The sequence below is a fragment of the Pogona vitticeps genome, chromosome 5, assembly GCF_051106095.1.
Source record: "Pogona vitticeps strain Pit_001003342236 chromosome 5, PviZW2.1, whole genome shotgun sequence".
Classification (NCBI taxonomy): Eukaryota; Metazoa; Chordata; class Lepidosauria; order Squamata; family Agamidae; genus Pogona; species Pogona vitticeps.
In genome coordinates, this window is record NC_135787.1 from 161,140,395 (window position 1) to 161,167,405 (window position 27,011).

Sequence of the window (27,011 nt, forward strand, 5' to 3'; positions counted from 1 at the left end):
GCCTCTCACCACTGCTTCCAAACACCTACTTTCCCTTAAAACTGTATTCCTTGTGGCAATCACTTCCGCACGGAGAGCTTCTGAACTTGCTGCCCTGAAAACTGACAAGCCATTTCTTCAGTTTCACCAAGACAAAGTTGCCTTCTTACCTAAGCTAGTTTCTAACTTTCATCGTACTTCCCACTTTCTTCCCGTCACCCTCATCAGACCTAGAAAGGTCTCTTCACACATTGGACAGTAAGAGAGCCTTGGCATTCTATTTGTCCAGGATTGCCTCCTTCCGAAGGTCCAGGAGGCTCTTCATCTACCCCCACCCACCTCACAGAGGATCCCACATCTCCTCTCAGACTTTATCACAGTGGACGGTATTGACAATTAAGTTGCCATACCAACTGGCCAGGAAACCTTTGCCTGTCAACGTCAAGGCACACTCAGCCAGAGCCCCTGCTACCTCTGCAGCTTTCTTACATGGCATTCCAATTCCTGATTTTTGTAAGATCGCCACGTGGTCTACACCATGTACCTTCGCTGCACACTACAGATTGGACCTGAGAGTGAAGGCAGATGCATTCTTTGGGAGGGCAGTTCTCTCATCTATCCTTCAGTGACATTCCTCCTTCTCTAGTTAAGCTTGCTAGTCACCCATTAGTGTGTATTCACAGAGACCACGAAGAAGAAAGAGAGGTTACTTAACTGTACAGTGGGGTCTCTACGTAAGAACTTAATCTGTATTGGAAGGTGGTTCTCAAGTTGAAAAGTTCTTATGTTGAATCTGCATTTCCCATAGGAATGCATTGAAAACCATTTAATCCGTATCTGCTCTTTTCCGTCCATAGAAACTACAGTGGAACCTCTACTTAAGAACTTAATCCGTTTTGGAATGGTGTTCTTAAGTTGAAACGTTCTTAAGTTGAAGCAAAATTTCCCATAGGAATGGACTGAAAACCAATTAATCCATTCTGGCTGTTTTTTTGTTATGTAGAGGTGCGTTCGTACATTGAAGCATTAGTTCCCATAGGAACTAATGCAAAGCTGGTTAATACGTACTCTACCACTAGGGGGAGAATTTTTTTAAACCTAATATGACCTAAGGTTAAAAAAAGAGCAGGAAAGTTTTTTTTTCCTGTTCTTATCTTGGATTTCTGTTCTCAAGTAGAAGCAAAATTTAGCAAATGGAGCTGTTCTTAAGTTGGATTGTTCTTAAGTAGGGACGTTCTTAAGTAGAGACCCCACTGTAACTCTGTTTCTTCGAGTGGTCCTCTGCGAATTCACATTTCCCACCTGTCCTCCCCTCTGTTCATCACTTCTGTATCTACTGATGCAGCGGCGGGCTGTTACCAGAACTGAGGTAACTCTGAGGGCGGGTGGGCTGAGGGGGTGTTGCATTGCCTAAAAGCATTAAGCTCTAGAATATTCCAGAGATCTCTGCTTAACCCGTTAGTGTGAATTCACAGAGGACCACTCAAAGAACCAGTTACAGGTAAGTAACCTCTCTATCCCCCCCTTATCACAACGATACATCCATAACAAAAAAACACCCTGATCGCCATTATCAACCAGTCTCCTGAAAAGGACAAAAAGCTGATCCCACAGCTTCAAATACTCAACTATACTACACTAGAACACAGACAGAGTTCTACTCCTGTCCTTCAAGAATTAATTGTAACAAGTTGCTTTGTTGTTATGTGCCATCAGGTCTTGAATGGCAACCTTATGAATTAATGACTTATAAAACATGATGTTGTTATTACCTTTTCTAGTGAGTCTTATATTCTGATGATGTGCCCAGGGTACAATGGCCTCAGTTTAGTCATGTTTGCTTCTAGAGATTACTTTAGGCTTCTTTTGATCTAGAATACACTTATTTACCTTTTTCCTGGTGCTTGGAATCTATAAAGATATCTTCTCTCAAAACGTATTTTTTTTCCTGTCAGCATTCTTTACTGTCCAGCTTTTACACCAATGCCTTGGGTCTTTGGGAGTCACAATGCTTCCTGGGAATTACAAGGACTCATGGAACCGAATTTCTTTGGAGGGGCCTGGCATAGAGCTTACTAGGCAGGAGGATTACCCCTCTCATGAGTCCTTGTGATTTGCATGAAGAATTGTGATTCCCAAGGACCACCAGGCAGTTTGTTTCATCCTGAAATGAACAAAATGGTGGTGGAAACACAGTATGAAGGTAGGGACAGCTGCTTTGTGGACTTTGATTTTTCAGCTGCATCTTCCAGAATTCAGCCAAGCCAGTGTTGCTGCCCATTTGCTTTCAGTCACAGTCAGAACCCTGCATGGGGGTGGGGGCTGTCCAGCACCAGTGGAAAATTAGAGGGGAACATTGGGTATGACCTTACATGGAACCTTGGGTGGGTAGATTTGGTTTCAGGTCCTGAAGTTCCACACCTCTTCTTTTGCTCTTATGAAATTGAATCCAGATAAAAACTAGTAGTTTTTAGACAGATTGAAACTTAAGAAAAGTTAGTTGTGGCTAATTCTAACGGCATTGATTTCAGCAGATGTTAGTATGACTTAGTTTGGATCTATCATATTGTATGACATTTTTTAGCATGCTGTTACAAAGTTACATGAAATTTTTGAATAAAAAATAAATAGGGTTTGGATTTTTTGTTGTTGTTTAATCTTTCAGAATGGCAAAGCCACAGCTAGTGCTGGAGCAGGAGTAATAGATCTCACGCTAGATGATGAAGAGGATGGCGCTTCTCAAGGTAAGTAAGAAGAGATATCCCAGATATGATAGGATTTTGCTACCTGGAGTTGATGAATGGCCTATATTTGCTAAAGTAAATACTTGTGGAGTAAGATAATTTCTCAGAAATCACAACATCAATTTTAAAGTTTAAAATACTGTAATTGTTACTCCCTCTCACTGTCTAATATATGCATGAACACACTATTTTAGTCCATAAATGCTTTTGCTATATTGTTGTTACATGCCATGAAGTTGTCCCCGACCCATCGGAACCCTATGAATGAATGATCTCCAGAGTGTGCTGTCCTCAATAGCCCTGCTCAACTCTTGTAAGCTCAAGCCTGTGGCTTCCTTTAGGGAGTCAGTCAATCTTGTATTTTTTTCCTCTTTGCCTTCTACCTTCAGCCTTCCCCAGCATTTTTGCCTCTAGAGATAGTCCAGGATTAATTTGTTCTAGGACTTATTTGTTACGTTTCTGGCAGTCAAAGATATCTGCAAAGCTGTTCCCCAGCACATTCTGTTGTCATTTAACTCTTTAAAGTGCTACAGTGCTTTGTTTCAGCAACAGCCGACTAGCATGGTTATCCCTCTAGAAGAGCTATGTGAAAGATCAGGAAAAATCTTTAAAATAATTTACAGAGAACTCATGGTCTATGCCATGTGCAAGAGGACAGGATACATTGCCTTCACCAGACCATCCAACGTCTGGTTCCTTGATCCTGCTAAAAGCTTCACTTCCACCAGCCAGAAAAGGGACTCTTTGGTATCTCTAATTTCTAGTCACTGACCATAGATAAAAAGAGGAATGGCTTTTCCACTCTTAGTGAGCACTCCAAGGAATTTCTAGCAGTGTGTATTGTGGTGGCTGCTTGATTTTACTCCTCTGTGCCCCTCCTTACACGGAGAAGACAGTAATGGAGAAAAGCTAAACTGCCAAGTGGATAAGCCATATCCAGTGTTTCTACTTGAAGCTGAATGATGTTAAGGGGCATTGCCATTCTGAAATCAATTGTTCAACAGAGAGGTGAAGTAATATTGCCCCTTATTCTGTTTCTCTTCCTTGGTTACATTGATCTAGCTTATGTGAGGTTGAAAAAAAAGAATATAGTAATTTAAATCATTTAATGCTGTCTAGAAATGGGATGGAGAGTAAGTTTTCTCTTTGTGGAATAATGTTTTGAGGTAGAAATACTTGATTTGTAATACGACGTACCCTACATTTTTTCTTTGTGGTCTCTGGAATCGTAAATGCAGATTTGTTCCATACCTGCATGAAGTCCTCAGAACCTTCTAGAACTTAAAAAAGTACATACCTGCTACCCCAAGGATAGTCCTCAGTTCCTTTACACCACCCCAGAAAGAACATCTCAAAATTCTTCTGAGCCAACAGTTGTCATTTTAACAAATCATTTGTATATACCGTATTTTTCTGTGTATAAGATGCCCCCATGTATAAGCCCCCCCACTTTTCTAACCCTACATTAGAAAATTTAAACTTAACTTTGAGCATTCAGCCTCTGGGCTCAGAATGCTCGGACATGAATCTGAGCACTGCCTATAGGCTCCACCTCCAACGAGGTGTGTTCTAATTGGTTTGTTCAGCATCAATTGACCTCAGTTCCATAAGGCTCATGATTGGAGGACGCTAAGTCTGCTGACTGTAGGAAGCTAAGCCATTTGATTGAAGGAAGCTTGTTTGCAGAAGCAAGGTATGGGCTATTTTGTTCCCCCCTCAGCTTTTTTTCCATGTATAAGACGCCCCTCAATTTTTAGTCTAAAGATTTTAGGTAAAAGTATTGTCTTATACACAGAAAAATACAGTAGTTATTTACCTCTTTATTATTACCTTCCTTCAACACAGTAGTTTTGTGCTTTAGTAGTTTGTCACTAGTTTGCCACTTGGTGGTTAACAGCTGTTCCTACCTTTTTATGGCCCCATTGGTGTGCAACAGTTGGTGTGCAACTGTTAACACTAAAATTCCTCTCACCGATAGACATTCAAAGTGCCTCTGTTGCCTCAGTGAAGGGAATCAACCACAGCATTGCCAGAAATTCACCAGTTTTGCCATCCAAAACTGCCAGTCTCGCTTAAACTTTTGCTTGTGGGAAAATTCTCTGAAAGCAGTAGAAGATCCCAAGCAGTAGAAGATCACCAAGAAGATCCCAACTCTGGCATCCATAGTTTCACCAGCACCAACAAAAAAAACCCCACTTGTAGAGACTCTTCAGACAAGCCCTCCTTCTGTCAAACCTACCAGAGAACAGGCTCCTGAGTCAGACCTACTTGTTTCCCACCCTGACTCCAGAGCTGAAGTCAGACTGTTGACTTTGAAAGTGCTGAAACGACACCATCAGCATCAAAGAGAAAGAAGAGGTTGGTCAATCCCGACACCCAGATAAAAAAAGAAATCAGTTGATCCCTATGCTCAGTCCAAGAAGCCTAAGCTTGAGAAACTGAAAGACCAGACACCTCAATCTAAACACCACTCTTATTGCCTCCTGCCAAAGCCCCAGGCAACCAGGACAACAACTGTAGCGATCCCATCTGCCTTGGATTGGCATTAGAAGCAGACTTGTCCTATAGTAGGGCATTATCGCACGCTTTCAGCCACTCACGTGAGTGGAATCAGCTTGCCCATTTAAACAAGTTATCATTGCCTCGCAAAAGCCCAGGACCCATTGAACCAGAGGAATCATATATTATCTGAGAATGCTGTCCAGCTTTGTGCTCAACTGCTAAGGATAAGTCTCCTTCAACAGGGAGGTGGATGGCCAAGTGACATCACTAGTGGCAGAATCCATATCCCCCCCCCCAATTCTACCTTAATCTGGTGCCCTACTATTATCCTGCGTGGAGTAGTCTTTCCCACCACCGTTTTACCACTATCGCATGATGCCGAGCAATAAGTCTTATGAATGATATTGAGGTCCTGTTTCATGCATGTTCTGGTTCCCTGCACCCATTGATCTCAAGATCTTCTGCCTTTGAAGACATCCTTACTAAAACACTCATGTAGGGCCGTGCTTCCACATCACCTGACTCCAGGCACACTTTTACAGTTTCGGTGTCGAACAATCCAAATTGGCAGGATTGACTGCATGAACATGACACTGGACTTCTATACCTAAATCACCGAAGAAGAGATGTCTTTCATGTTACTCTTGCTCCATGTCTATATCACCCTTGAGGAAAGTATGCTGCCACCCCTCAATCATAACGACTGTTCCTCATCAGCATTGATGAGGAATCCAAGGTCAGTTCCCCATCATAGTCATATTCCAGGTCTCTTATTTCAACCTGCAGGCACTACAAAATCTACTTAGCAGGAAACAAATAGAAAACCTGCACTCGCTGTTGAACCCAGCATTGAAATCACCTTCTCAGATTCAAGATCCCCAACTCCACATACATACATCACAATAGAAGACAAAATCAGAGTGCTCTCTGACCCCACAATCACCCAAGCACTCAAACCTGAAGAGATCAAGGTCAGTCCTTGTTGTTAGCCAGGACCTCACTGTTCCACTGCAATTCTCCAAATCATATACCACCAACTATTGCTGTTGTGTCTCTGAAGCGAACATACTGACACAAGTTTCCAAGAAACAACTGCCAGATCCACTTATCTCAGCATCTTTCTCCAGGTGCAAACACCATTCTTCTGTACAAGAAAAAAAAACTCAGTTATCATTATGCCAGTTGATTCCAACCTCTGGTATATGATCAGATCAGCAAAAACTACCGTATTTTTCCGTGTATGCTACTTTTTCCTAAAATCATTACACTGAAAATCGAGAGTGATCTTTTACATGGAAGTAAGCTGAGATAGCTGATGAGAGAACAAAACAGCACATACCTTGCCTCTGAAAACAGACTTCCTTCAGTCACAAGGCTTGTTGTTTGTTTAGTCATTTAGTCGTGTCCGACTCTTCGTGACCCCACGGACCAGAGCATGCCAGGCCCTCCTGTCTTCCACTGCCTCCCGGAGCTGAGCCAAATTCATGTTGGTCGCTTCAATGACACTGTCCAACCATATCCTCTGTCGTCCCCTTCTCCTCTTGCCTCCACACTTTCCTAACATCAGGGTCTTTTCCAGGGAGTCTTCTCTTCTCATGAGATGGCCAAAGTATTGGAGCCTCAGCTTCAGGATCCGTCCTTCCAGTGAGCACTCAGGCTTGATTTCCTTTAGAATGGATTGGTTTGTTTTCCTTGCAGTCCAGGGGACTCTCAAGAGTCTCCTCCAGCACCACAATTCAAAAGCATCAATTCTTCGGCGGTCAGCTTTCTTTATGGTCCAGCTCTCACTTCCGTACATCACTACAGGAAAAATCATAGCTTTGACTATTCTGACTTTTGTTGGCAAGGTGATGTCTCTGCTTTTTAAGATGCTGTCGAGGTTTGTCATTGCTTTCCTCCCAAGAAGAAGGCGTCTTTTAATTTCGGGGCTGTTGTCACCATCTGCAGTGATCATGGAGCCCAAGAAAGTAAAATGTGTCACTGCCTCCATATCTTCCCCTTCTAGTTGCCAGGAGGTGATGGGACCAGTGGCCATGATCTTAGGGTTTTTGTTTTTTTTTTGTTTTGTTTTTTTTTTAATGTTCAGCTTCAGACCATTTTTTGCGCTCTCCTCTTTCACCCTCATTACAAGGTACCTTAATTCCTCCTCACTTTCTGCCATCAGAATGGTATCATCTGCATATCTGAGGTTGTTGATATTTCTTCCGGCAATCTTAATTCCAGTTTGGGATTCCTCCAGTCCGGCCTTTCGCATGATGTATTCAGCATATAAGTTAAATAAGCAGGGAGACAATATACAGCCTTGTCGTACTCCTTTCCCAATTTTGAACCAATCTGTTTCCGTATCCAGTTCTAACTGTTGCTTCCTGTCCCACGTATAGATTTCTCAGTAGATAGATAAGGTGGTCAGGCACTCCCATTTCTTTAAGGACTTGCCATAGTTTGCTGTGGTCCACACAGTCAAAGGCTTTTGCATAGTCAATGAAGTAGAAGTAGATGTTTTTCTGGAACTCTCTGCCTTTCTCCATAATCCAGCGCATGTTAGCAATTTGGTCTCGAGTTCCTCTGACCCTTCGAAATCCAGCTTGCACTTCTGGGAGTTCCCGGTCCACATACTGTTGAAGCCTACCTTGGAGGATTTTGAGCATAACCTTGCTAGCGTGGGAAATGAGTGCAATTGTCCGGTAGTTGGAGCATTCTTTGGCACTGCCCTTCTTTGGGATTGGGATGTAGACTGATCTTTTCCAGTCCTCTGGCCACTGTTGAGTTTTCCAAACTTGCTGGCATATTGAATGTAGCACCTTAATAGTGTCATCCTTTAAGATTTTAAATAGTTCCACTGGAATGCCATCACCTCCACTGGCCTTGTTGTTAGACAAGCTTTCTAAGGCCCATTTGACTTCACTCTCCAGGATGTCTGGCTCAAGGTCAGCAGCCACACTATCTGGGTTGTCCGGGAATCCAAATCTTTCTGGTATAGTTCCTCTGTGTATTCTTGCCACCTCTTCTTGATGTCTTCTGCTTCTGTGAGGTGTCTCCCATTTTTGTCCTTTATCATGTTCATCTTTGCACAAAATGTTCCTTTAATATCTCCAATTTTCTTGAACAGATCTCTGGTTTTTCCTTTTCTATTCTTTTCCTCTATTTCTTTGCATTGTTCGTTTAAGAAGGCCCTCTTATCTCTCCTTGGTATTCTTTGGAAGTCTGCATTTAATTTTCTGTAACTTTCCCTGTCTCCCTTGCATTCTGTTTCCCTTCTCTTCTCTGCTATTTCTAAGGCCTCGTTGGACAGCCACTTTGCTTTCTTGCATTTCCTTTTCTTTGGGATGGTTTTTATTGCTGCCTCCTGTACAATGTTACGAGCCTCTATCCAAAGTTCTTCAGGCACTCTGTCCACCAAATCAGGTTCCTTAAATCTGTTCTTCACTTCCACTGTGTATTCATAAGGGATTTGGTTTAGATTATACCTGACTAGCCCAGTGGTTTTTCCGACTCTCTTCAGTTTAAGCTTGAATTTTGCTATGAGAAGCTGATGATCAGAGCCACAATCAGCTCCAGGTCTTGTTTTTGCTGACTGTATAGAGCTTCTCCATCTTTGGCTGCAGAGAATATAATCAATCTGATTACGGTATTGCCCATCTGGTGATTTCCATGTGTAGAGTCACCTCTTGTGTTGTTGGAAAAGAGTGTTTGTGATGACCAGCTTGTTCTCTTGACAAAACTCTGCCTTTGCCCTGCTTTGTTTTGAACTCCAAGGCCAAACTTACCTGTTGTTCCTTTTATCTCTCGACTCACTACTTTAGCATTCCAATCCCCTAGAATGAGAAGAACATCTTTCTTTGGTGTCAGTTCTAGAAGGTGTTGTAAGTCTTCATAGAATTGGTCAATTTCAGTCTCCTCAGCATTGGTGGTTGGTGCATAAACTTGGATTATTGTGATGTTGAAGGGTCTGCCTTGGATTCGTATTGACATCATTCTATCATTTTTGAGATTATATCCCATTACAGCTTTTCCCACTCTTTTGTTGACTATGAGAGCTACTCCATTCCTTCTACGGGATTCTTGCCCACAATAGTAGATGTGATAATCATCTGAATTGAATTCACCCATTCCTGTCCATTTTAATTCACTGACGCCCAGGATGTCAATGTTTATTCTTGCCATCTCCTGTTTGACCACCTCCAGCTTCCCAAGGTTCATAGATCTTACATTCCAGGTTCCTATGCAGTATTCTTCTTTGCAGCATCGGACTTTCCTTTCACTTCCAGGCACGTCCACAGCTGAGCGTCCTTTCGGCTTTGGCCAAACCACTTCATTAGCTCTGGAGCTACTTGTACTTGTCCTCCGCTCTTCCTCAGTAGCATGTTGGACGCCTTCCGACCTGAGGGTCCTATCTTCCAGCGTCATATCTTTTAGCCTTTTGTTTCTGATCATGGGGTTTTCTTGGCAAAGATACTGGAGTGGCTTGCCAGTTTCTGCTCCAGGTGGATTGCTTTTAGTCAGAACTCTCCACTGTGACCTGTCCGTCTTGGGTGTCCCTGCACGACATAGCCCATAGTTTCTCTGAATTACTCAAGCCCCTTCGCCACGACAAGGCAGCAATCCATGAAGGCTTAGCTTCCTCCAATTACAAGCCTTATGGAAGTGATGTCAGCTGATCCTGAATAAACCAATTGGAACACACCTCATTGGAGGTGGAGCCTGTAGGCTCAGATTGAACAGGGACTCAAAATGTCCACTGTTCTGCGTCCAGAGGCTAGATCCTCAAAGTTAAGTTTCTTAATTTTGGGGTTAGAAAAGTGGTGTGTGTGTGTTTTCTTATAAACATTGGTTATAAACGGAAAAATACAGTACTTCTCCAGTTCACTTCAGCATCCCTTTCCTCTTGGACCTTGTACTGGAGTCTTGATAGAAGTAATTACCCTGAAGCACAATCAAGACATGCAGAAAATATCCACAAGATTCATAACAAAGTAATCACATTCCTCCTTAATCTCCCTCAGCCTAATTTTGTCAGAGTTGAGGCCTTACAGACAACGTTAACGAGCCACCAGAGCACAACCTCCAATAACAGATAGGGAAGGAAAATAGACACTATTGAAGAAGAATCTACTCCACTGCCACTCTAATAATCAGAGTTGCCAACTACCAGAGGTCAGAGCTATTACCACCTCCAAATGCTCTGATAAGAAATTTTCCTTTTTCCTATTGGGATCTGCACATGCAGAATTCCTCAATACTGCACTACCACCTGCTTTGCACGTGCCAGCAGCATTTGGTTCTTAACCATAGTCCAGTAGGGCTGTGCCATAGAGTTCACTTGCCTCCCTCAAATAGGATACTTCTGAGCTACGTCACCATCCCAAGTACTTCAGGAAGAGATGTTATTTCTAACAGCCCCTTCCAATTTTAGGGAGAAGGGTTTCTATTCTTTCTGTTTCACTGTCCCCAAAAAGGATGGCGGTTTGACATCTGTCCTGGACTTGGGAAACACAAATTCATAGACACCAAGAAGTTCAGAATGATGACACTGGAGACAATATTGCCTCTCCTCAAGCAGGGGAACAAGTTTGCTGTTATAGACCTAAAGGACACATACTTTCCCATCATTATTTTCCTGGATCATTGCCATTTTCTCTCTTTTGCTCTGAGCAATACAGTATCTGCAGGTTTAAAGTACTCCCTTTTGGTCTATCTTCAGCACCCAGAGTTTTCATAAAGTATATGTTTTCAGTTCTTGTATACACCCATTTGCAGTGTATTGTTGTCTTTCCCTACATAGACAACTGGCTGATTGTGGTAGATTTGAAGAGCAAAGTAGAAAAAGACATAACTTTCGCCCTATGCCTAGTGATGTGTCAACCTAGAAAAGTGGCACCTGATACTGGATTGAGATACTCAGTATATAGCTGTGCTGAATTCCACAAAGGCAAAGGCCTTCCTACCTGGAGAAAGGATATACAAACTCATTAATCTAACAGAAAAATTAAAGCTCAGTTATAGTACATTATAGTACATACAGCCAAAAACTTCTCAGTCTCATGATGTCAACAACACCAGTGTCGCCTCATGCTCATTTGAAAATGCTGTCACTTCAGGCTTGGTACCTGGCCTCCTTTAGCATCCTGACAGAGGGAAAGCAACAAAAAGAGACTGTGTATCACTGAAGATTTGGTGGATCAGCCCCAGTGGTAGATGTGCTTGTCCAGGCTTTCATTCAGATAGCCATTCAAGCAACCACAACCGTATGTCCAAGTAACGATGGATGCAAGCCTTACATCTAGGGGAGTACACTGTTAGGATTGTTCAGTCTGTGCATGCTGATCCAAAACTGCACGCAGATTTCACATAAACAAATTGGAGTCACTTGCCGCAATAAAAGCCTTCAAGGCCTTTGAAAAATCAGTCAAAGGCAAAGTAGTATAAGTGTACTACTTGTACACTATGTACTAAATAAACAAACAGGGAGGAAAACACTTGATATTCCTTTAGTTTGATAGTCCAGTGTTGAGAGTAAAAGTAGGACAGACATATCCACCTCATTTCTATACACGCCACAGGAAGAAAACCAAGAGGCTGACTTAGTGGACAGAAGACCCTAACCCATGAGTAGGAATTATCTCAAGGGTTCTTCCGCAACATTTTTACTTTATTGGAGCCCTCTAGAGGTGGACCTTTTTGCAACCCACAGCAACAGAAACTCAAATACAGTGATGCCTCGCTTAGCGATGTTAATTCGTTCAAAAAAATTGCTGCTAAGCGATTTCATCGCTAAGCGAAACACGGTTTCCCATTGAAATACATTGAAAACCGGATAATCTGTTCTAATAGGAACGAATTGCTGTCCTTAAGCGAAAATTGCCATAGGAAACATCGCTAAACGAAACGCGGTTCCCCAATTGAAATGCATTGAAACCTATTCAGTGCATCTCAATGGGGAGAAAAATATAACAACAAATTAAAAAAGACTCAGAACAAAGTCAAATTTGGTTTACAAAGGGTTTATTAAGTGCACTTTATTATGATTTCAAACATTTTAAACAGTAAACTTTAACTATAAATAACAGAAAAACATTTAAAAAACAGCAGACATGAGACAGGAACTTTAAGTTTATAAACTTTTACTTTATAAATAACAGAAAAACATTTTAAAAACAGCAAACATGAGGCAGGAACAATGGATCGCACAAAACTTCATAAAGTGCAGAAACATACAGAAACTCTTCATAAAGTGCAGAAACATACAGAAACATACAGAAAATTTTTAGGAACTGCATAAACATACAGAAACCAACAGTACAGAAACTTTTACATTTAACATTTTAAAACTGAACAAGTGAGGCTGACGTCTCTAAACCACCAGGACCAGTGTTCAATGCAGGAACCTGGAGGCACACAGAACTGTCCCCACATCACAGCAAGCAGCAGTCTTCTATGAGGACGAGGGGGAGGAAGAAGGCAACTGGGCACCACTGGTGGAAGGAGAAGGTTCCTCTTCCTGTCTTCGCCTCTTCGTAAGGAACCTCTTCATAGTCAGCTGCCTCTGCCTCCTTTTGAGCATCCCTCTGAAAGGGGATATGACCCTTTCATCACAGGTGTTGAAACATTGATGTGCCACAGCCGTGTCCGGGTGGTGCTGCTGCACTACAGTCTGCACAAACTGCCAGCAGTGCAAGAACTTCTTCAGGTCGCTGGTGGACAGATGTTCCTCCTCTGAGTCTTCTTCCTGCTCCTCCATAGCCTGTGCCTGGATTTCGACCAGCTCGTGGGTGGACAGATCCTGGTCATGGCCCTCCACCAGTTCAGTAATGCCCTCCTCTGTGACCTTGAGGCCCATGTTCCTCCCCAAGGCCACAATGTCCTGCATCACTGTGGACTCTGGTGCAGGCGCAGAAACATCAGTAGCCACACAGTCTGGCCAGAGCGTGCGCCACGCAGAGTTCAAGTTCCTCTGGCTGATCCCATCCCAGGTGTGGCAATCAACTTCAGACAGATGACGATGTCGAACTCCTCCCTCCAGAAATCACTCAGGGTGAGGCTGGTGGCATCGGTCACCTCAAAGCAGCGCCGGAAAAGCTCCTTTGTGTACCTTAAAGTTGGCGATGACCTGCTGATCCCCGGCTGGGGTACCGGGGTGGTGTTAGGCAGCAGGAACATGATCTTGATGAAGTTGAACTCCTCCAACAAGTTGTCCTCAAGGCCTGGAGGATGGGCAGGAGCATTGTCCATCAGGAGCAGGGCCTTCAGTGGCAGGTCGTTGTCCAGCAGGTACCTCTTGACAGCTGGGCCAAAAGTGTGATTGACCCAGTCCACAAAGAGGACGCGTGTGACCCAAGCCTTGGCATTGGATCGCCACATCACCCTCAGCCGGGCTTGGTCCACCTTGTGCTTCTTGAAAGCCCATGGATTCTCGGAGTGGTACACAAGCAAGGCTTAATCTTCAGGTCCCCGCTGGCGTTGGCGCAGAAGAGGAGGGTGAGACGGTCCTTCATGGGCTTGTGGCCAGGCAGCTTGCTCTCCTCTTGTGTCAGGAAGATCCCTTTGGGCATTCTCTTCCAAAACAGGCCAGTCTCATCACAGTTGAAGACCTGCTCTGGACGGTACCCCTCTGTCATCACAACCTCCAGGAACTCCAGAGCAAAGTCCTCAGCTGCAGTAACCAGAGCTGGCAGCCTCTCCGTGCCTCACCACACTGTGGATGCCAGATCTGGTTTTGAAGCATTCAAACCACCCTCTGCTTGCCTTGAACTCTTCTGGCTCAGCTGAGGTTCCGGGCTGCTGCTCCACAAGGTCCGCATACATGGCTCTGGCCTTCTCACAGATGACAGCCTCAGTCACTGTGTCCCCTGCACGCTGCTTCTCCTGCATCCAGAGGACAAGGAGCTTCTCCACCTCCTCCAGGACAGCTGGCCGGTTCTTTGCAATCCTGGTGACACCCTTCGCTGCATCCATGGCAAGGATCTTCTCCCTCATCGCTACAATGGTGCCGAAGGTGGATGGATTCCTGCCGTACTCCCTGGCGATGTCCACGATGCGCTTGCCTCCATCGTATTTCCGGAGGATGTCCTTTTTCATCTCCAGGGTAATCTTCTCCCTGATCGGCTTGCCAACCTCGGCAGAAGCAGGCTTCTTGGGACCCATGTCATCTGTTGCTACGTTAAAAAAAAAAACAGTCAGTGCTTTACATCCGCTTCACCTTCCCACACACCTTCTCACACCTGGCCAAAACTGCCCTGGACAAACAAGTGGCATAACACCCCCCTAGCACAAGCTAAGAAAAAAAAACCCACAGGAGAACAAATTCAGACCTACCTTTTGATGTCCCAGAAGCTATGGAGAACTCCACTGCAGGCCACACCACGCCACAGGAGGATCCCTGATCAAAGAAATTTTGAGAAAAATTAGAGTTAGCATAACTACACCCCCTAGCACAAGGTAAGAAGAAAAAAACACAGGAGAAGAAATTACCTCTTGCTGTCCCTGAAGCAGCAAACTCCACTGCAGGCCACACCACGCCACAGGAGGATCCCTGACCAAAGAAATTTTGAGAAAAATTAGAGTTAGCATAGCTACACCCCCATCACAAGCTAAGAAAAAAAACACAGAAGAAATGCAGACCTATCTCTTGCTGTCCCAGATGTTCTGGAAAAGTCCACCAAAGGCCACACCACATGACAGAAAGGAATGACTATAGTAAAAAAAAAAAAACTTGACATCAGACTTTTGCATTCAAACCCCCACAACAGAAGCTACTGTAGCCCCTAAGTTTCCCCTGCAGGGTACCCAAAATTTTAAATCACATTTCTGCACGCTTCTCCCAAACAGAACGAATGCAATAGCAGATCCAAATTCTCCCAGGAAAAACCATTTAAAATGAGATTCATGGAACATTTCCCCCCCAACCCAGAAGAAAAACAGCCAGTAAAAATTTTAAATTCAGGTTTTAAATTTAAAACCCCAATCCAAGAACCATGCCTGCACAGATAAAGGTAAAGGTAAAGGTTCCCCTTGACAATTTTTGTCCAGTCGTGTCCGACTCTAGGGGGCGGCGCTCATCCCGCTGTTCAAGCCATAGAGCTAGCGTTTGTCCGAAGACAATCTTTCCGTGGTCACATGGCCAGTGTGATTTAGACACGGAACGCTGTTTACCTTCCCACCGAGATGGTACCTATTTATCTACTCGCATTTGCATGCTTTCGAACCGCTAGAAGAGCAGGAAAATTAAAATGAGACTCATGGAACATCCCCCCCCACACCCAGAAGAAAAACAGCCAGTAAAATTTTTAAATTCAGGTTTTAAATCTAAAATTCCAAATCCAAGAACCATGCATGCACAGAACAGCAGGAAAATTAAGGAAAAGGCATGCACAAAAAAACCCCCTGCAATGTACTGTATCCAAAAATAAGAAAATAAAAATACCTGTAAGACTTATGCAATAAAACCCACCACCCACACAGGAGAACAAATGCAAACTTACCTTCTGCTGGCCAAGTGCTCCAGAACAGACCAAAGTTGCTCCTCACCAAGTCAGCCCTGGAACTCCACATGTAAAAGAGCACAGGATGCATTGGGGAAGGGTTTTTAAACCTTCCCCCCACAAGGCACAATGCATCCTGGGTATTGCCTCTTTAAATTTGAAAGAAAACAACAACAGGGAAAAACACCCTGGAGGCAGTCGCATTGCAAAACAGCGACCGTTAAAACGCCATTCAAGCTAAGCACGACCCCTGGGCTGTTTAAATCATCGCTAAGCGAAACAAGGGACCTAAAATGTAATCGCTATGCGAAGCATGGTCCCACCATCACTAAGCGAAAATCACCCATGGCGACCATCGCTAAACAAAGCGTAAAAATGCTCCGGAAAAGTCATCGCTAAGCGATTTCGCCGTTAAACGCAGCGCCCGTTAAGCGAGGCATCACTGCAATTCTTTTCACAGGTGGACCATGAAATGGGGTCACAGGGGGATTCATTTCTTGCCCAGTAATTGCAGAAAATAATCTATCTCTTCTTCTCAATAAACCCTATTACAGAAGGTCACAGTAAAATTTACCCAAGACAGCACAAATGCATATGCCCTTGGTGGCCATTTCAGTCCTGACCCAGTAACTAATCACACAAGACAGGGGCATAGTTTGTCACCTAGACTTGCCTCAAGTGAGACTGATAGCTTGGAGAATTTGCCAAACCTGAAGTGATCCCTCACTGAATCAAGAAAGCCATCTACTGGAAGGATAAAGGTCCAGCCGACATGTGGTAACATTCACCTCTCCAGGAGTCCTGTCCACATCATCAGGCTGCAAGAACTGAAACCTGTTTATTAACTCCGGACAAGAAAACGCTGTAGTTACATATGCATGGCTTGAATCAACTAGAGCAGTGGTTCTTAACGTGGGCAATAATGCCCCCCAGGGGGCGATTTCATTTTTCAGGGGGGCGGTAGAACGAAAAGGGGCGGCGTGGGAGCGCTGGAGCAGAAGGGGGCAGTAGGGGGGCGCTGGAGCAAGCCAAACCTGTGAAGATGGCTGCAGCCTTTTTACAGTGTGCATGAATATATATTTTCCTCCAATTTTAATTTAGTTTCAGACTTTTTGTCTTGAAATTTTTAGTTCCTGCATTTGTTTTTATGCCCTTTTTATATTTCTTTTTGCGTCTTAAAATTCACTTCCAACTAAATCATTAAATGTTACTTTTTGGGGGGCATTTCATTTTCTTGGAATTTAATTTTGTTTTCAGAGGTCATTGGATTTAAGTGTGATTGATAAATAAATAAATAAATAAATAAATAAATAAATAAATAAATAAATAAATAAATAAATAAATAAATAAATAAGATATCATCACCGCGGGGAGGGGGACGATGATAACTTCCTCAATGGCTCAAGGGGGCGTTTCTTTCAAAAAGGTTAAGAACCACTGAACTAGAGCATCCAAACAGAGTGGATAACAGCAATTTTGCCTGTGAAATGTCATGCACATTCTTCACAGTGAGCTACAGTGTAGTCTGCATTATTTTCAGGCCATTGACCACTTGGAAGAGCTCTACCAGACAATTCTGTGCAGATGCAGTGATGGCAGAGAAGAATGACTTTACCACCACCACTTCAATGGAGTAGGCTTTCCAAAGGGCCCTAGCCTGTGTTTGGTCGGACTCACTCTGTTTTCTGCCATCATTGCTCTAGTCTCCTTCCCACGTGTTTCATCTATGCCAGCTCCTGGTAAATCAGGGGAGCAGTTTAACTCTACTTCATGGGAGGAGACACTTAGGAGTGGTCATGTTAATGGTGTTGGCCATTTCCCCAGGGCTTCAACAGAATTGCATGCTAAGGCAAAAGGAAACTCTCTGGGAGAGCCATCAGGAAACCATTTGGATGCATCAGCTTCCTGGGTCGGACCATCTTAATCACCCCCCTCCTGCATAGTGTAATATTCTTGAATTGTGACTACAGCAGCAAGACTTCTATAATTCTTTGTAAAATGAAATGAGAAAGATTGCTTATTTTTGAGAGAATAAAAAGAGACCTATATTGAAGTAGATTGCTACTTCAGCAAGCATTTTCAACACAATTGTTTAAAGTGGAATAGCAGAACGATTTGAAATGATTTCTTTTAACTATTTGTTCTCTGTTGCTCATGACCCGGCACTTACCATGGGGTCCTTCTTGACCTGGTGCTTACCATGGAGACCCAGATAGCATCAGTGGTCTGTACCACCCATTTCCATCTTCAGCGGGTTGCCCAGCTGCATTTCTATCTTGATGTGGGGCCCCTCACTACTCTGGTAGTCTTGTAGTCTGAAAATTAGACTACTGTAAGCTTGTAGTCTCACGATTAGACTATTGTAATGCGCTCTACGTGGGGCTACCTTTAAGATTGAAGTGGAAGCTTCAAATGGTGCAGAACACGGCAGCCAGACCTCTTACTGGTGTGAGAAAACATCAGCATATCTTCCTACTCTGGCTGCCCTGCATTGGCTGCCTGTTCGTTTCTGCATTCATTTCAGAGTACTAATGATGGCATATAAAGCTCCAAATGGTTTAGGACCTATCTGGTGGAACGCCTCCTCCCACCTATATCTACCTGAATCACTCGCTTTAGTCAAGATTGGCGGCTGAGGGGGCCTAACGCCAAGGGAGGCCCGAAGAGAATGAACAAGAAAGCGGGCCTTCACGGCAGTGGCCCCTCATCTGTGGAACAATTCCCCCCCCTCAGAAATTTGTTTGGCTTCCTCGCTGGGTATTTTTAAGAGCCAACTCAAGACCTGGCTCTTTAGGCAGGCCTTCCATCCTGTCATTACCTAATTTTATTGCTATCTTCTATTGTATGGGGACGTGGTGGTAATACCGCAGAAGCCTCTGTGCTGCAAGGTCAGAAGACCAGCAGTCGTAAGATCAAATCCACGCAACAGAGTGAGCTCCCACCGCTTGTCCCAGCTCCTGCCAACCTAGCAGTTCAAAAGCATGTAAAAATGCAAGTAGATAAATAGGTACCACTACGGTAGGAAGGTAACGGCGTTCTGTGTCTAGTCACGCTGTCCACGTCACCACGGAAACTGTCTACAGACTGACTCCATGGCTTGGAAACGGGGATGAGCACTGCCTCCTAGCGGCGGACACGACTGGCCAAATTGTCAAAGGGAACCTTTACCTATTGTATTAATGTGTTGTTTTATTTTAATTTATTATTCTTGAGTATTGTTAGCTGCCCAGAGTAAACTTTGGTCTATATGGGCGGGATATAAATTAAATAAATAAAATAAATAATAATGATTATATACTGTTTGAATTCTGGCAGATAGCAAGAAGCAGAGCCAGTCTAGTGTATCTGGTGTGGGCCAGTCAACCCAACCTGCAGCTCGTCCCCTGCAGCCAGTACAGACAGCCCCTCTTCAACAAGCAGGTGCATCATCAAGTGGCCTGTCTCAGACCACTATACATGTTCTGCCAACAGGTAAAGTACTTTTGTTTCTAAAGCAAGTCAGTTTTTTAATACTTGCTATGAAGCTGTACTGCTGAAGAAAGTTTATTATTTAAGTAATTGTTCTAATATTTTTGGATAGAAATATAGGACAATAAATATTATTTTTATATTCCAGCCAGGTAGGCCTCCTCTCAAATAGTTGTGGAAATAAGTTTACATAAACCAGGACACTGATACTTCTGTAGCAGAAACAGAGATTTCAGAAGGACAGAGTGCATTCTGGATGCAGTTTTTGGGCGCAGTAATAGAAATAAAGAAATGTTCAAAGCACTGTAGTACAATACTGTTTTCTGCGACTGAGTGGTGTCAGGTGGATAATGGAGGAATATTTTATTTGGTGAGCTGACAGAAATTACTATAGATCTGCATATCTAGTTTTCTAGAACCTCCATCCATTAATGACAAAGTAGGAGCTATTCAAGTTCAGTGTTATGAAAGTAATGGGGCAGAGATATTATGCCTGAGTACAACTATATATGTATTTTTCAGAAATTATGGCTAGAATCTATTTAGTCCATGTAAGATCTGCCAAAGAAATAGACATTCTTTTTCGTGGCCTCTGTGAATGCACACATATGGGTATTGTCTGCGCTGGCGCTGACTCTCTCAGAAGATTCTAGAGCTAAAAGTAACAATTTTATGGTGTGATCCTCCACAAGGTATATGCTCCTCCCACCCACCATCTTCTCCAGTTCCTTTTTTCCGCCGAGCTGAATGGTTCTCGGGAAAGATTGAGCGCTTCGCTATTTGCCTTTTGGCTATTTTTCTAGGCTCTTTTGAGCTTTTGTTTGTTTATCCTTACTCTAATTACCTACTTAGTGATCCTCCACGTCTTTTGTTTGCCTAATTGGCTTCCCACGGTCTTTTTATTCCCTTCCTTTTTCCCTCCCCCCAGTCCTTTGCTTATGGCCTTGCCGTCTCCTTTTAAACGTTGTATGACCTGCGCGAATAAAATCGCACTTTCTGACGGTCATAGCCAGTGCCTTTTTTGTTTGGGCAAGGAACATCCAACCCATTTGTGCCCTGCTTGTAAAAACCTAACCAAGCCGGCACTTAAACAGAGGTTCCAAAGACTTCGGTCTTACTTTTGGCAAACAGCCATGAATCCTACTACTACGTCTTCGGAAGCAGCTAGATCTCCTGCCCTTTCAGCCGATAGACTTCCAGCGGGCCAGTCTACTTCTAACTCTATCTCTGTGCTACCAGCTAAGACACTGCTGAGAAAGCAAAATCGTCTGGTAAGCACAAGTTGCCCTCCTCTCAGAAGTCTCGAGCGCACGATCCAAGCTCGAAGAAAAAACCTAAACCTACCCCTAAGAGGACTAGAAAGGACAGACTTCCCCGAGTGGAGCCCCTCAGCCTTCTCTGCCTTCCCCCATCCTTGAGGAATCATCCAGAGAAGCCCCTGACTTGGCCTCGGATGGAGATGAAGCCCATGATGTCGTGCCCCCCTGATGCCGCTCCAAACCCTGAGCATTGGACTCAATGTGGCTGCGCCACAGCCACAGTCCAGCCCAGCCTCGGCCCACTCCAACCCTGTCTCAGGGCGGTCAACTGAAAGCTTGGCATCCGATCTGGAGGTTCCCCCTTCACCTCCACGGAAGAGAAAGGAGAATCGAAAGCACCTCTCCCCACCAAGGTCTGTGCCATCGCAAGGCGATTTATACCCCTTTCCAATGGTACCATACCATTTTGACCCCTTCATGTGGCAAACCCTGTACGAAAGGTACCAGCATGAACAGGCTAAGCGGCCCCAAATGATGCCGGAACTCCCCCATGCACTCTTTTATGTCAACAAGCAAGGAGGTACCCACTCCCCTTCTCTGCTCTACCTACCGTATTTGCCGGCGTACAAGATGAGTTTTTGGCCCTGAAAAACATGCCTCCAAGTGGGGAGGTCGTCTTGTACGCCAGGTGCATGTCCAGCAAACCCTCCCTCTCTCCCAGCGAAGTCACTTACCTGGTAGTAAGACCGAGGAGAGCCCCGCTCCTAGCCTGGAAACAGCCTGACTCTAGCGCCGAACAGCTGACTGTGGGGAACAGCAGAGAGGCGGCAGCCGTTTTGAGATGCGACCACATGGCTGCTGCCTCTCAAAATGGCTGCCACCTCTCCAAAATGGCTGCCACCTCTCTGCTGTTCCTTCTTCCATCAAACCCTGGCTCTCTCCGAAAAGGAACCAAAAGGGGCAAAAGGAACTCTCCCCATGATGCAGCCAAAGCAGAATCACGCATGCAGAAGAGGGGGTAGTCTTATACAGCAAGTATATAACAAACTCTACATTCTGAGTAGGAATGTTGGGGTGGTCTTATACGCCCAGTCACCTTATAGACCGGCAAATACGGTAGCTGTCAACCTCTGGGAGTGGTGCTATTCCTACCATGTTTTCCCTATTGCTGTCCAGATCTCCACCGACGACAACGGCTCAGTCGGCTACCAACGAGGACACATGAATGGACTCTGAACGATGTCATATTTCAGCGGCTGTGCTGATGATGGGGCATGCCCTCAATAGATCTCTTTGCAGTCAATGCCAACAAGAAATGTCCCCGATTCTGCCCCAGAGCGGGACGGGACATCAACTCTCTGGGAGACACATTTCTGATGGACTGGTCTCAAGATCTCCTTTACGTATTTACCCCTCTGCCTCTAATCCAGAGGGTAATCGTCCGTCTCCGACAGGACAGAGCCAACATGATCCTGATAGCCCCGTACTGGCCCTGCCAGCCATGGTTCACTCACCTGGTCTCAATGTTGTCGGATATGCTTCGCCTTCCTCTCTGCCCAGATCTCTCACTCGACCACGGCCTCGTTCTTCACCCAGATGTCGCCTCTCTGTCTTGCGGCATGGAGGATATTCCCGATGTGATGCAGGTTCTTCTTCGAGCCAGAAAACCTTCCACTACCCTCCTATACAAAAATAAATGGAAGTCTTTTCTAAAATATACTCATGACCATAACTTACCTGCTATACCTGTCTCTTTGAAGACTCTGCTCGCTTATCTCCTGCATCTCTTCAGTTTCGGCCTTTCCCAGTCCACATTAAAGGTCAGTCTTTCAGCCATTATGGCTCACCAGCCGGATGATTCTCCCTCCTCCAAGTTGTTTTCTCACCCAGCTGTCAAGAAGTTCCTCAAAGGGCTCAACAACATTCGCCCTCCTCAACAACGTATCACCGCCCAGTGGTCACTGCAGCTGGTTCTTAATGCCTTGATGCGGCCTCCGTTTGAGCCCATGGCATCCATCAACCTCAAATTCCTGACCCTTAAATCGGCCTTCCTTGTTGCAATCACATCAGCCAAACAGGCTAGTGAGCTCGCCGCTCTTTGAGCCAATCCTCCCTTTATCCAGTTTCACCCTGATAAAGTGACTCTTTATTTTGACGTTTCTTTTCTCCTGAAGGTGGTCTCCAACTTCCACCTCAACCACCCCATCATACTACCCTGCTTCTTCAAGTCTCCTTCATCGCCCCTAGAACATATGCTCCATAATCTCGATGTCAGACGTGCCCTGGCTTTCTACGTCGAATGGACACAAACTTTTAGAAAGTCCAATAAACTTTTTCTTTGCTTTCATGGCCCAAACAAAGGGGCCCCAGCCTCCTCTCAATCTATAGCACGTTGGATTGTACAGACTATCTCCCTTGCTTACAGCTTGTTGGGGAAATCCCCTCCAGAACATTTGACACCTCATTCCACCAGGGCGCTGTCCACCTCTGCTGCCTTTCAATGTGGCACCGAGGATCCTGACATCTGTCGTGCCGCTACGTGGTCCACACCGTCCATGTTTGTCAAGCACTACCACCTGGACATCAGAGCACGCCAAGATGCTGCATTTGGCAGAGCTGTCCTGTCATCCTTCTTACCATGACGACCCACCAACCGATAAGTGCAGCTTGCTAGTCACCCATATGTGTGAATTCACAGAGGCCACGAGAAAGAAAAAGAGGTTACTTACCTGTAACCATAGTTCTTTGAGTGGTCCTCTGTGAATTCACACAACCCGCCCATCCTTCCCTTCTATCAGTCACGGGTTGATTATGTAATTAATTAATTCTTCCTTCATGCTCGGCGGATAAAATTCAGGAACTGGGGAAGATGGTGGGTGGGAGGAGCATATACCTCGTGGAGGATCACACCATAAAATTGTTACTTTTAGCTCTAGAATCTTCCGAGAGAGTCAGCGCAGGCGCAGACAATACCCATACAGGTATGTGTGAATTCACAGAGGACCACTCAAAGAACTATGGTTACAGGTAAGTAACCTCTTTTTTTTGCAGCTAGAATATTTATATATAACATGATGTACATAGTGGAGTCCCATAAAGAATTTGCTGTGAGTATTAAATAATTTGAATATCATCTGTTTCATTTACTTTTAATTTTTGTTAGTAAATCCCTTTACAGAAAAGCAAAAGAATACTTGGTTCATATGCTTTCGTTTAATGCAATGTATGCTATCTAGACCAGCCATTCTCAATGGGTGCCATATCGCCCTGTGGGGAGCCCTGGCACATTTGAAGTGGGGGGCACAGACTGAACATTTTTCTATTTATTTTTTCTATTCATCTTTTCATGTTGTATCCTTGTTTGACACGGGGCCCTGGAACCAAAGAGGAGCTCCTAATAGGGCCATAGCAAAAAAATAAAATAAAAAATTGAGTGGCTGATCTAGACTAGAAATTACTCTCCTAATTACAATTTTATTCTTTTTTCTAGCCCAGACAACTGTGAATGTATCCCATCGCCCAGTGGCTCAAGCGACTGCCAGGCTTCCAGTACCAAGAGCCCCGGGTAACCACCAGGTGGTATATACTACTCTTCCTGCACCATCAGGACAGAATCCGGTGCGGACCACTGTCATGCAGAGCCCTAGCTTAAGGCAGGTCAACCCCCAGGGTGCAGGTAAGTAACTTTTATTGTAGCTAGATTCATTCTGAGAATGTAACCTCAATGTACTGTTTTTTCAACTAGTCTGTCAATATGTTTTTATCTTACTATTCAGAGATATACCTGAACAATTAACTGCTGTACTGGATACAGAAACATGTAAATATACAAAAATAGCCCTGTCCGAATTAAGGAAAATGGAATGGAGACCAAACCTTATGACACACTGATTCATGAAAGAATAGTTTTGACAAATACATTTTAAAAGCCTTTTCACCAAAAGAACATGGTACAAAGTTGTAGAAAGCAATTCTTGTAACTAAGAGCTCACTCTTAAGAAAGCTGTATTCCATGACTTTACAGTTGCTCTTAACTTGTAGACACATAGCAGGCGACCTGAACATACAGATAGGGTGGGTGAAGGCAATCCTTTAGGATTTTGGTTGCAGGCTATTTGAGGTTTAAAGATAACAATTATTACTTCACGTTCAGAAACAAAGTGGTAACAGTGTAAATGGCACAACCAAGGTGCCTGTTGCACAGCAAGATTTAAAAAGTAGACAATACAGACCTTAAATGGTGTCTTTGATAGAGGCTTGTAACATTGTACAGGAGGCAGCAACATAAACCATCCCAAAGAAAAGGAAATGCAAGAAAGCAAAGTGGCTGTCCAACGAGGCCTTAGAAATAGCAGAGAGGAGAAGGGAAACAAAATGCAAGGGAGATAGGGAAAGCTACAGAAAATTGAATGCAGACTTCCAAAGAATAACAGGCAGAGACAAGATGGCCTTCTTAAATGAACAATGCAAAGAAATAGAGGAAAATAACAGAAAAGGAAAAACCAGAGATCTGTTCAGGAAAATTGGAGATATTAGAGGAACATTTTGTGCAAAGATGGACGTGATAAAGGACAAAAATGGTAGGGACCTCACAGAAGCAGAAGACATCAAGAAGAGGTGGCAAGAATACACAGAGGAATTATATCAGAAAGATTTGGATATCCCGGACAACCCAGACAATGTAGTTGCTGACCTTGAGCCAGACATCCTGGAGAGTGAAGTCAAGTGGGCCTTAGAAAGCCTGGCTAACAAGAAGGCCAGTGGAGGTGATGGCATTCCAGTTGAACTATTTAAAATCTTAAGAGATGATGCTGTTAAGGTGCTACATTCAATATGCCAGCGAGTTTGGAAAACTCAACAGTGGCCAGAGGATTGGAAAAGATCAGTCTACATCCCAATCCCAAAGAAAGGCAGTGCCAAAGAATGCTCTAACTATCGTACAGTTGCACTCATTTTACACGCTGGTGAGGTTATGCTCAAAATCCTACAAGGTAGGCTTCAGCAGTATGTGGACCGAGAACTCCCAGAAGTACAAGCTGGCTTCCGAAGGGGCAGAGGAACTCGATACCAAATTGCTAACATGCGCTGGATTATGGAGAAAGCCAGAGAGTTCCAGAAAAATATCTACTTCTGCTTCATTGACTGTGCAAAAGCCTTTGACTGTGTGGACCACAGCAAACCATGGCAAGTCCTTAAAGAAATGAGAGTGCCTGACCACCTTATCTATCTCCTGAGAAACCTATATGTGGGACAGGAAGCAACAGTTAGAACTGAATATGGAACAACTGATTGGTTCAAAATTGGGAAAGGAGTACGACAAGGCTGTATATTGTCCCCCGGCTTATTTAACTTATATGCAGAATACATCATGTGGAAGGCTGGACTGGAGGAATCTCAAGCTGGAAGAAATATCAACAACCTCCGATATGCAGATGATACCACTCTGATGGCAGAAAGTGAGGAGGAATTAAAGAACCTTGTAATGAGGGTGAAAGAGGAGAGTGCAAAAAACGTCCTGAAACTCAACATCAAAAAAAAACTAAGATCATGGCCACTGGTCCCATCACCTCCTGGCAACTAGAAGGGGAAGATATGGAGGCAGTGACACATTTTACTTTCTTGGGCTCCATGATCACTGTAGATGGAGACAGTAGCCACGAAATTAAAAGACGCCTGCTTCTTGGGAGGAAAGCGATGAAAAACCTTGACAGCATCTTAAAAAGCAGAGACATCATCTTGCCAACAAAAGTCCGAATAGTCAAAGCTATGGTTTTTCCTGTCGTGATGTATGGAAGTGAGAGCTGGACCATAAAGAAAGCAGACCGCCGAAGAGTTGACACCTTTGAATTGTGGTGCTGGAGGAGGCTCTTGAGAGTCCCCTGGACTGCAAGGAGAACAAACCTATCAATTCTAAAGGAAATCAACCCTGAGTGCTCACTGGAAGGACAGATCCTGAAGTTGATGCTCCAATACTTTGGTCATCTCATGACAAGAGAAGACTCCTTGGAAAAGACCTTGACGTTAGGAAAGTGTGATGGCAAGAGGAGAAGGGGATGACAAAGGATGAGATGGCTGGACAGTGTCTGCGAAACAACCAACATGATTTTGACACAACTACGGGAGACAGTGGAAGACAGGAGGGCCTGGCGTGCTCTGGTCCATGGGGTCACGAAGAGTCGCACACGACCAAATGACTAAACGATGTAACTGTTTACATTGCTCAAGCAAAGGATAAGTCACAAACTTCCATTTTTCTTTGGGTCAGTGAAATAGGAGAAAAAAAACAATCCCCTGTGCACTGTAGGAACAGGTGTTGTTGTTGTTTAGTTGTTAAGTCATGTCCGACTCTTTGTGACCCCATGGACCAGAGCACTCAATATGCCAGCAAGTTTGGAAAACTCAGCAGTGGCCAGAGGATTGGAAAATATGTTCTTCCTAACGTTTTGCCAGTCTCTGTTGCTGGCATCTTCAGAGGACAGCACTCTGTGCTCTCCAAAAAACTTTAGTATAGCAAAAAATGAATTAATGCAATGATTTCTGATCTTGGGAAAGGTGGTCTTTTATAGCCTGGGTACATTAGA

General features: G+C 44.2%; 1 protein-coding gene across 14 annotated transcripts in view; it reads left to right on the top strand.

Moving 5' to 3' along the window:
- The window catches only part of ATF7IP (activating transcription factor 7 interacting protein), a 147,905-nt gene that overhangs the window by 113,224 nt on the left and 7,670 nt on the right, over positions 1 to 27,011 (top strand). For all 14 annotated transcript variants that reach the window (XM_078376099.1, XM_020787893.3, XM_078376096.1 and 11 more), the window contains 3 exons: positions 2,645 to 2,723; positions 19,019 to 19,174; positions 23,921 to 24,106. In XM_078376099.1, the coding sequence (XP_078232225.1) occupies positions 2,645 to 2,723; positions 19,019 to 19,174; positions 23,921 to 24,106 (421 nt within the window). The remainder of the gene's footprint in view (positions 1 to 2,644; positions 2,724 to 19,018; positions 19,175 to 23,920; positions 24,107 to 27,011) is intronic.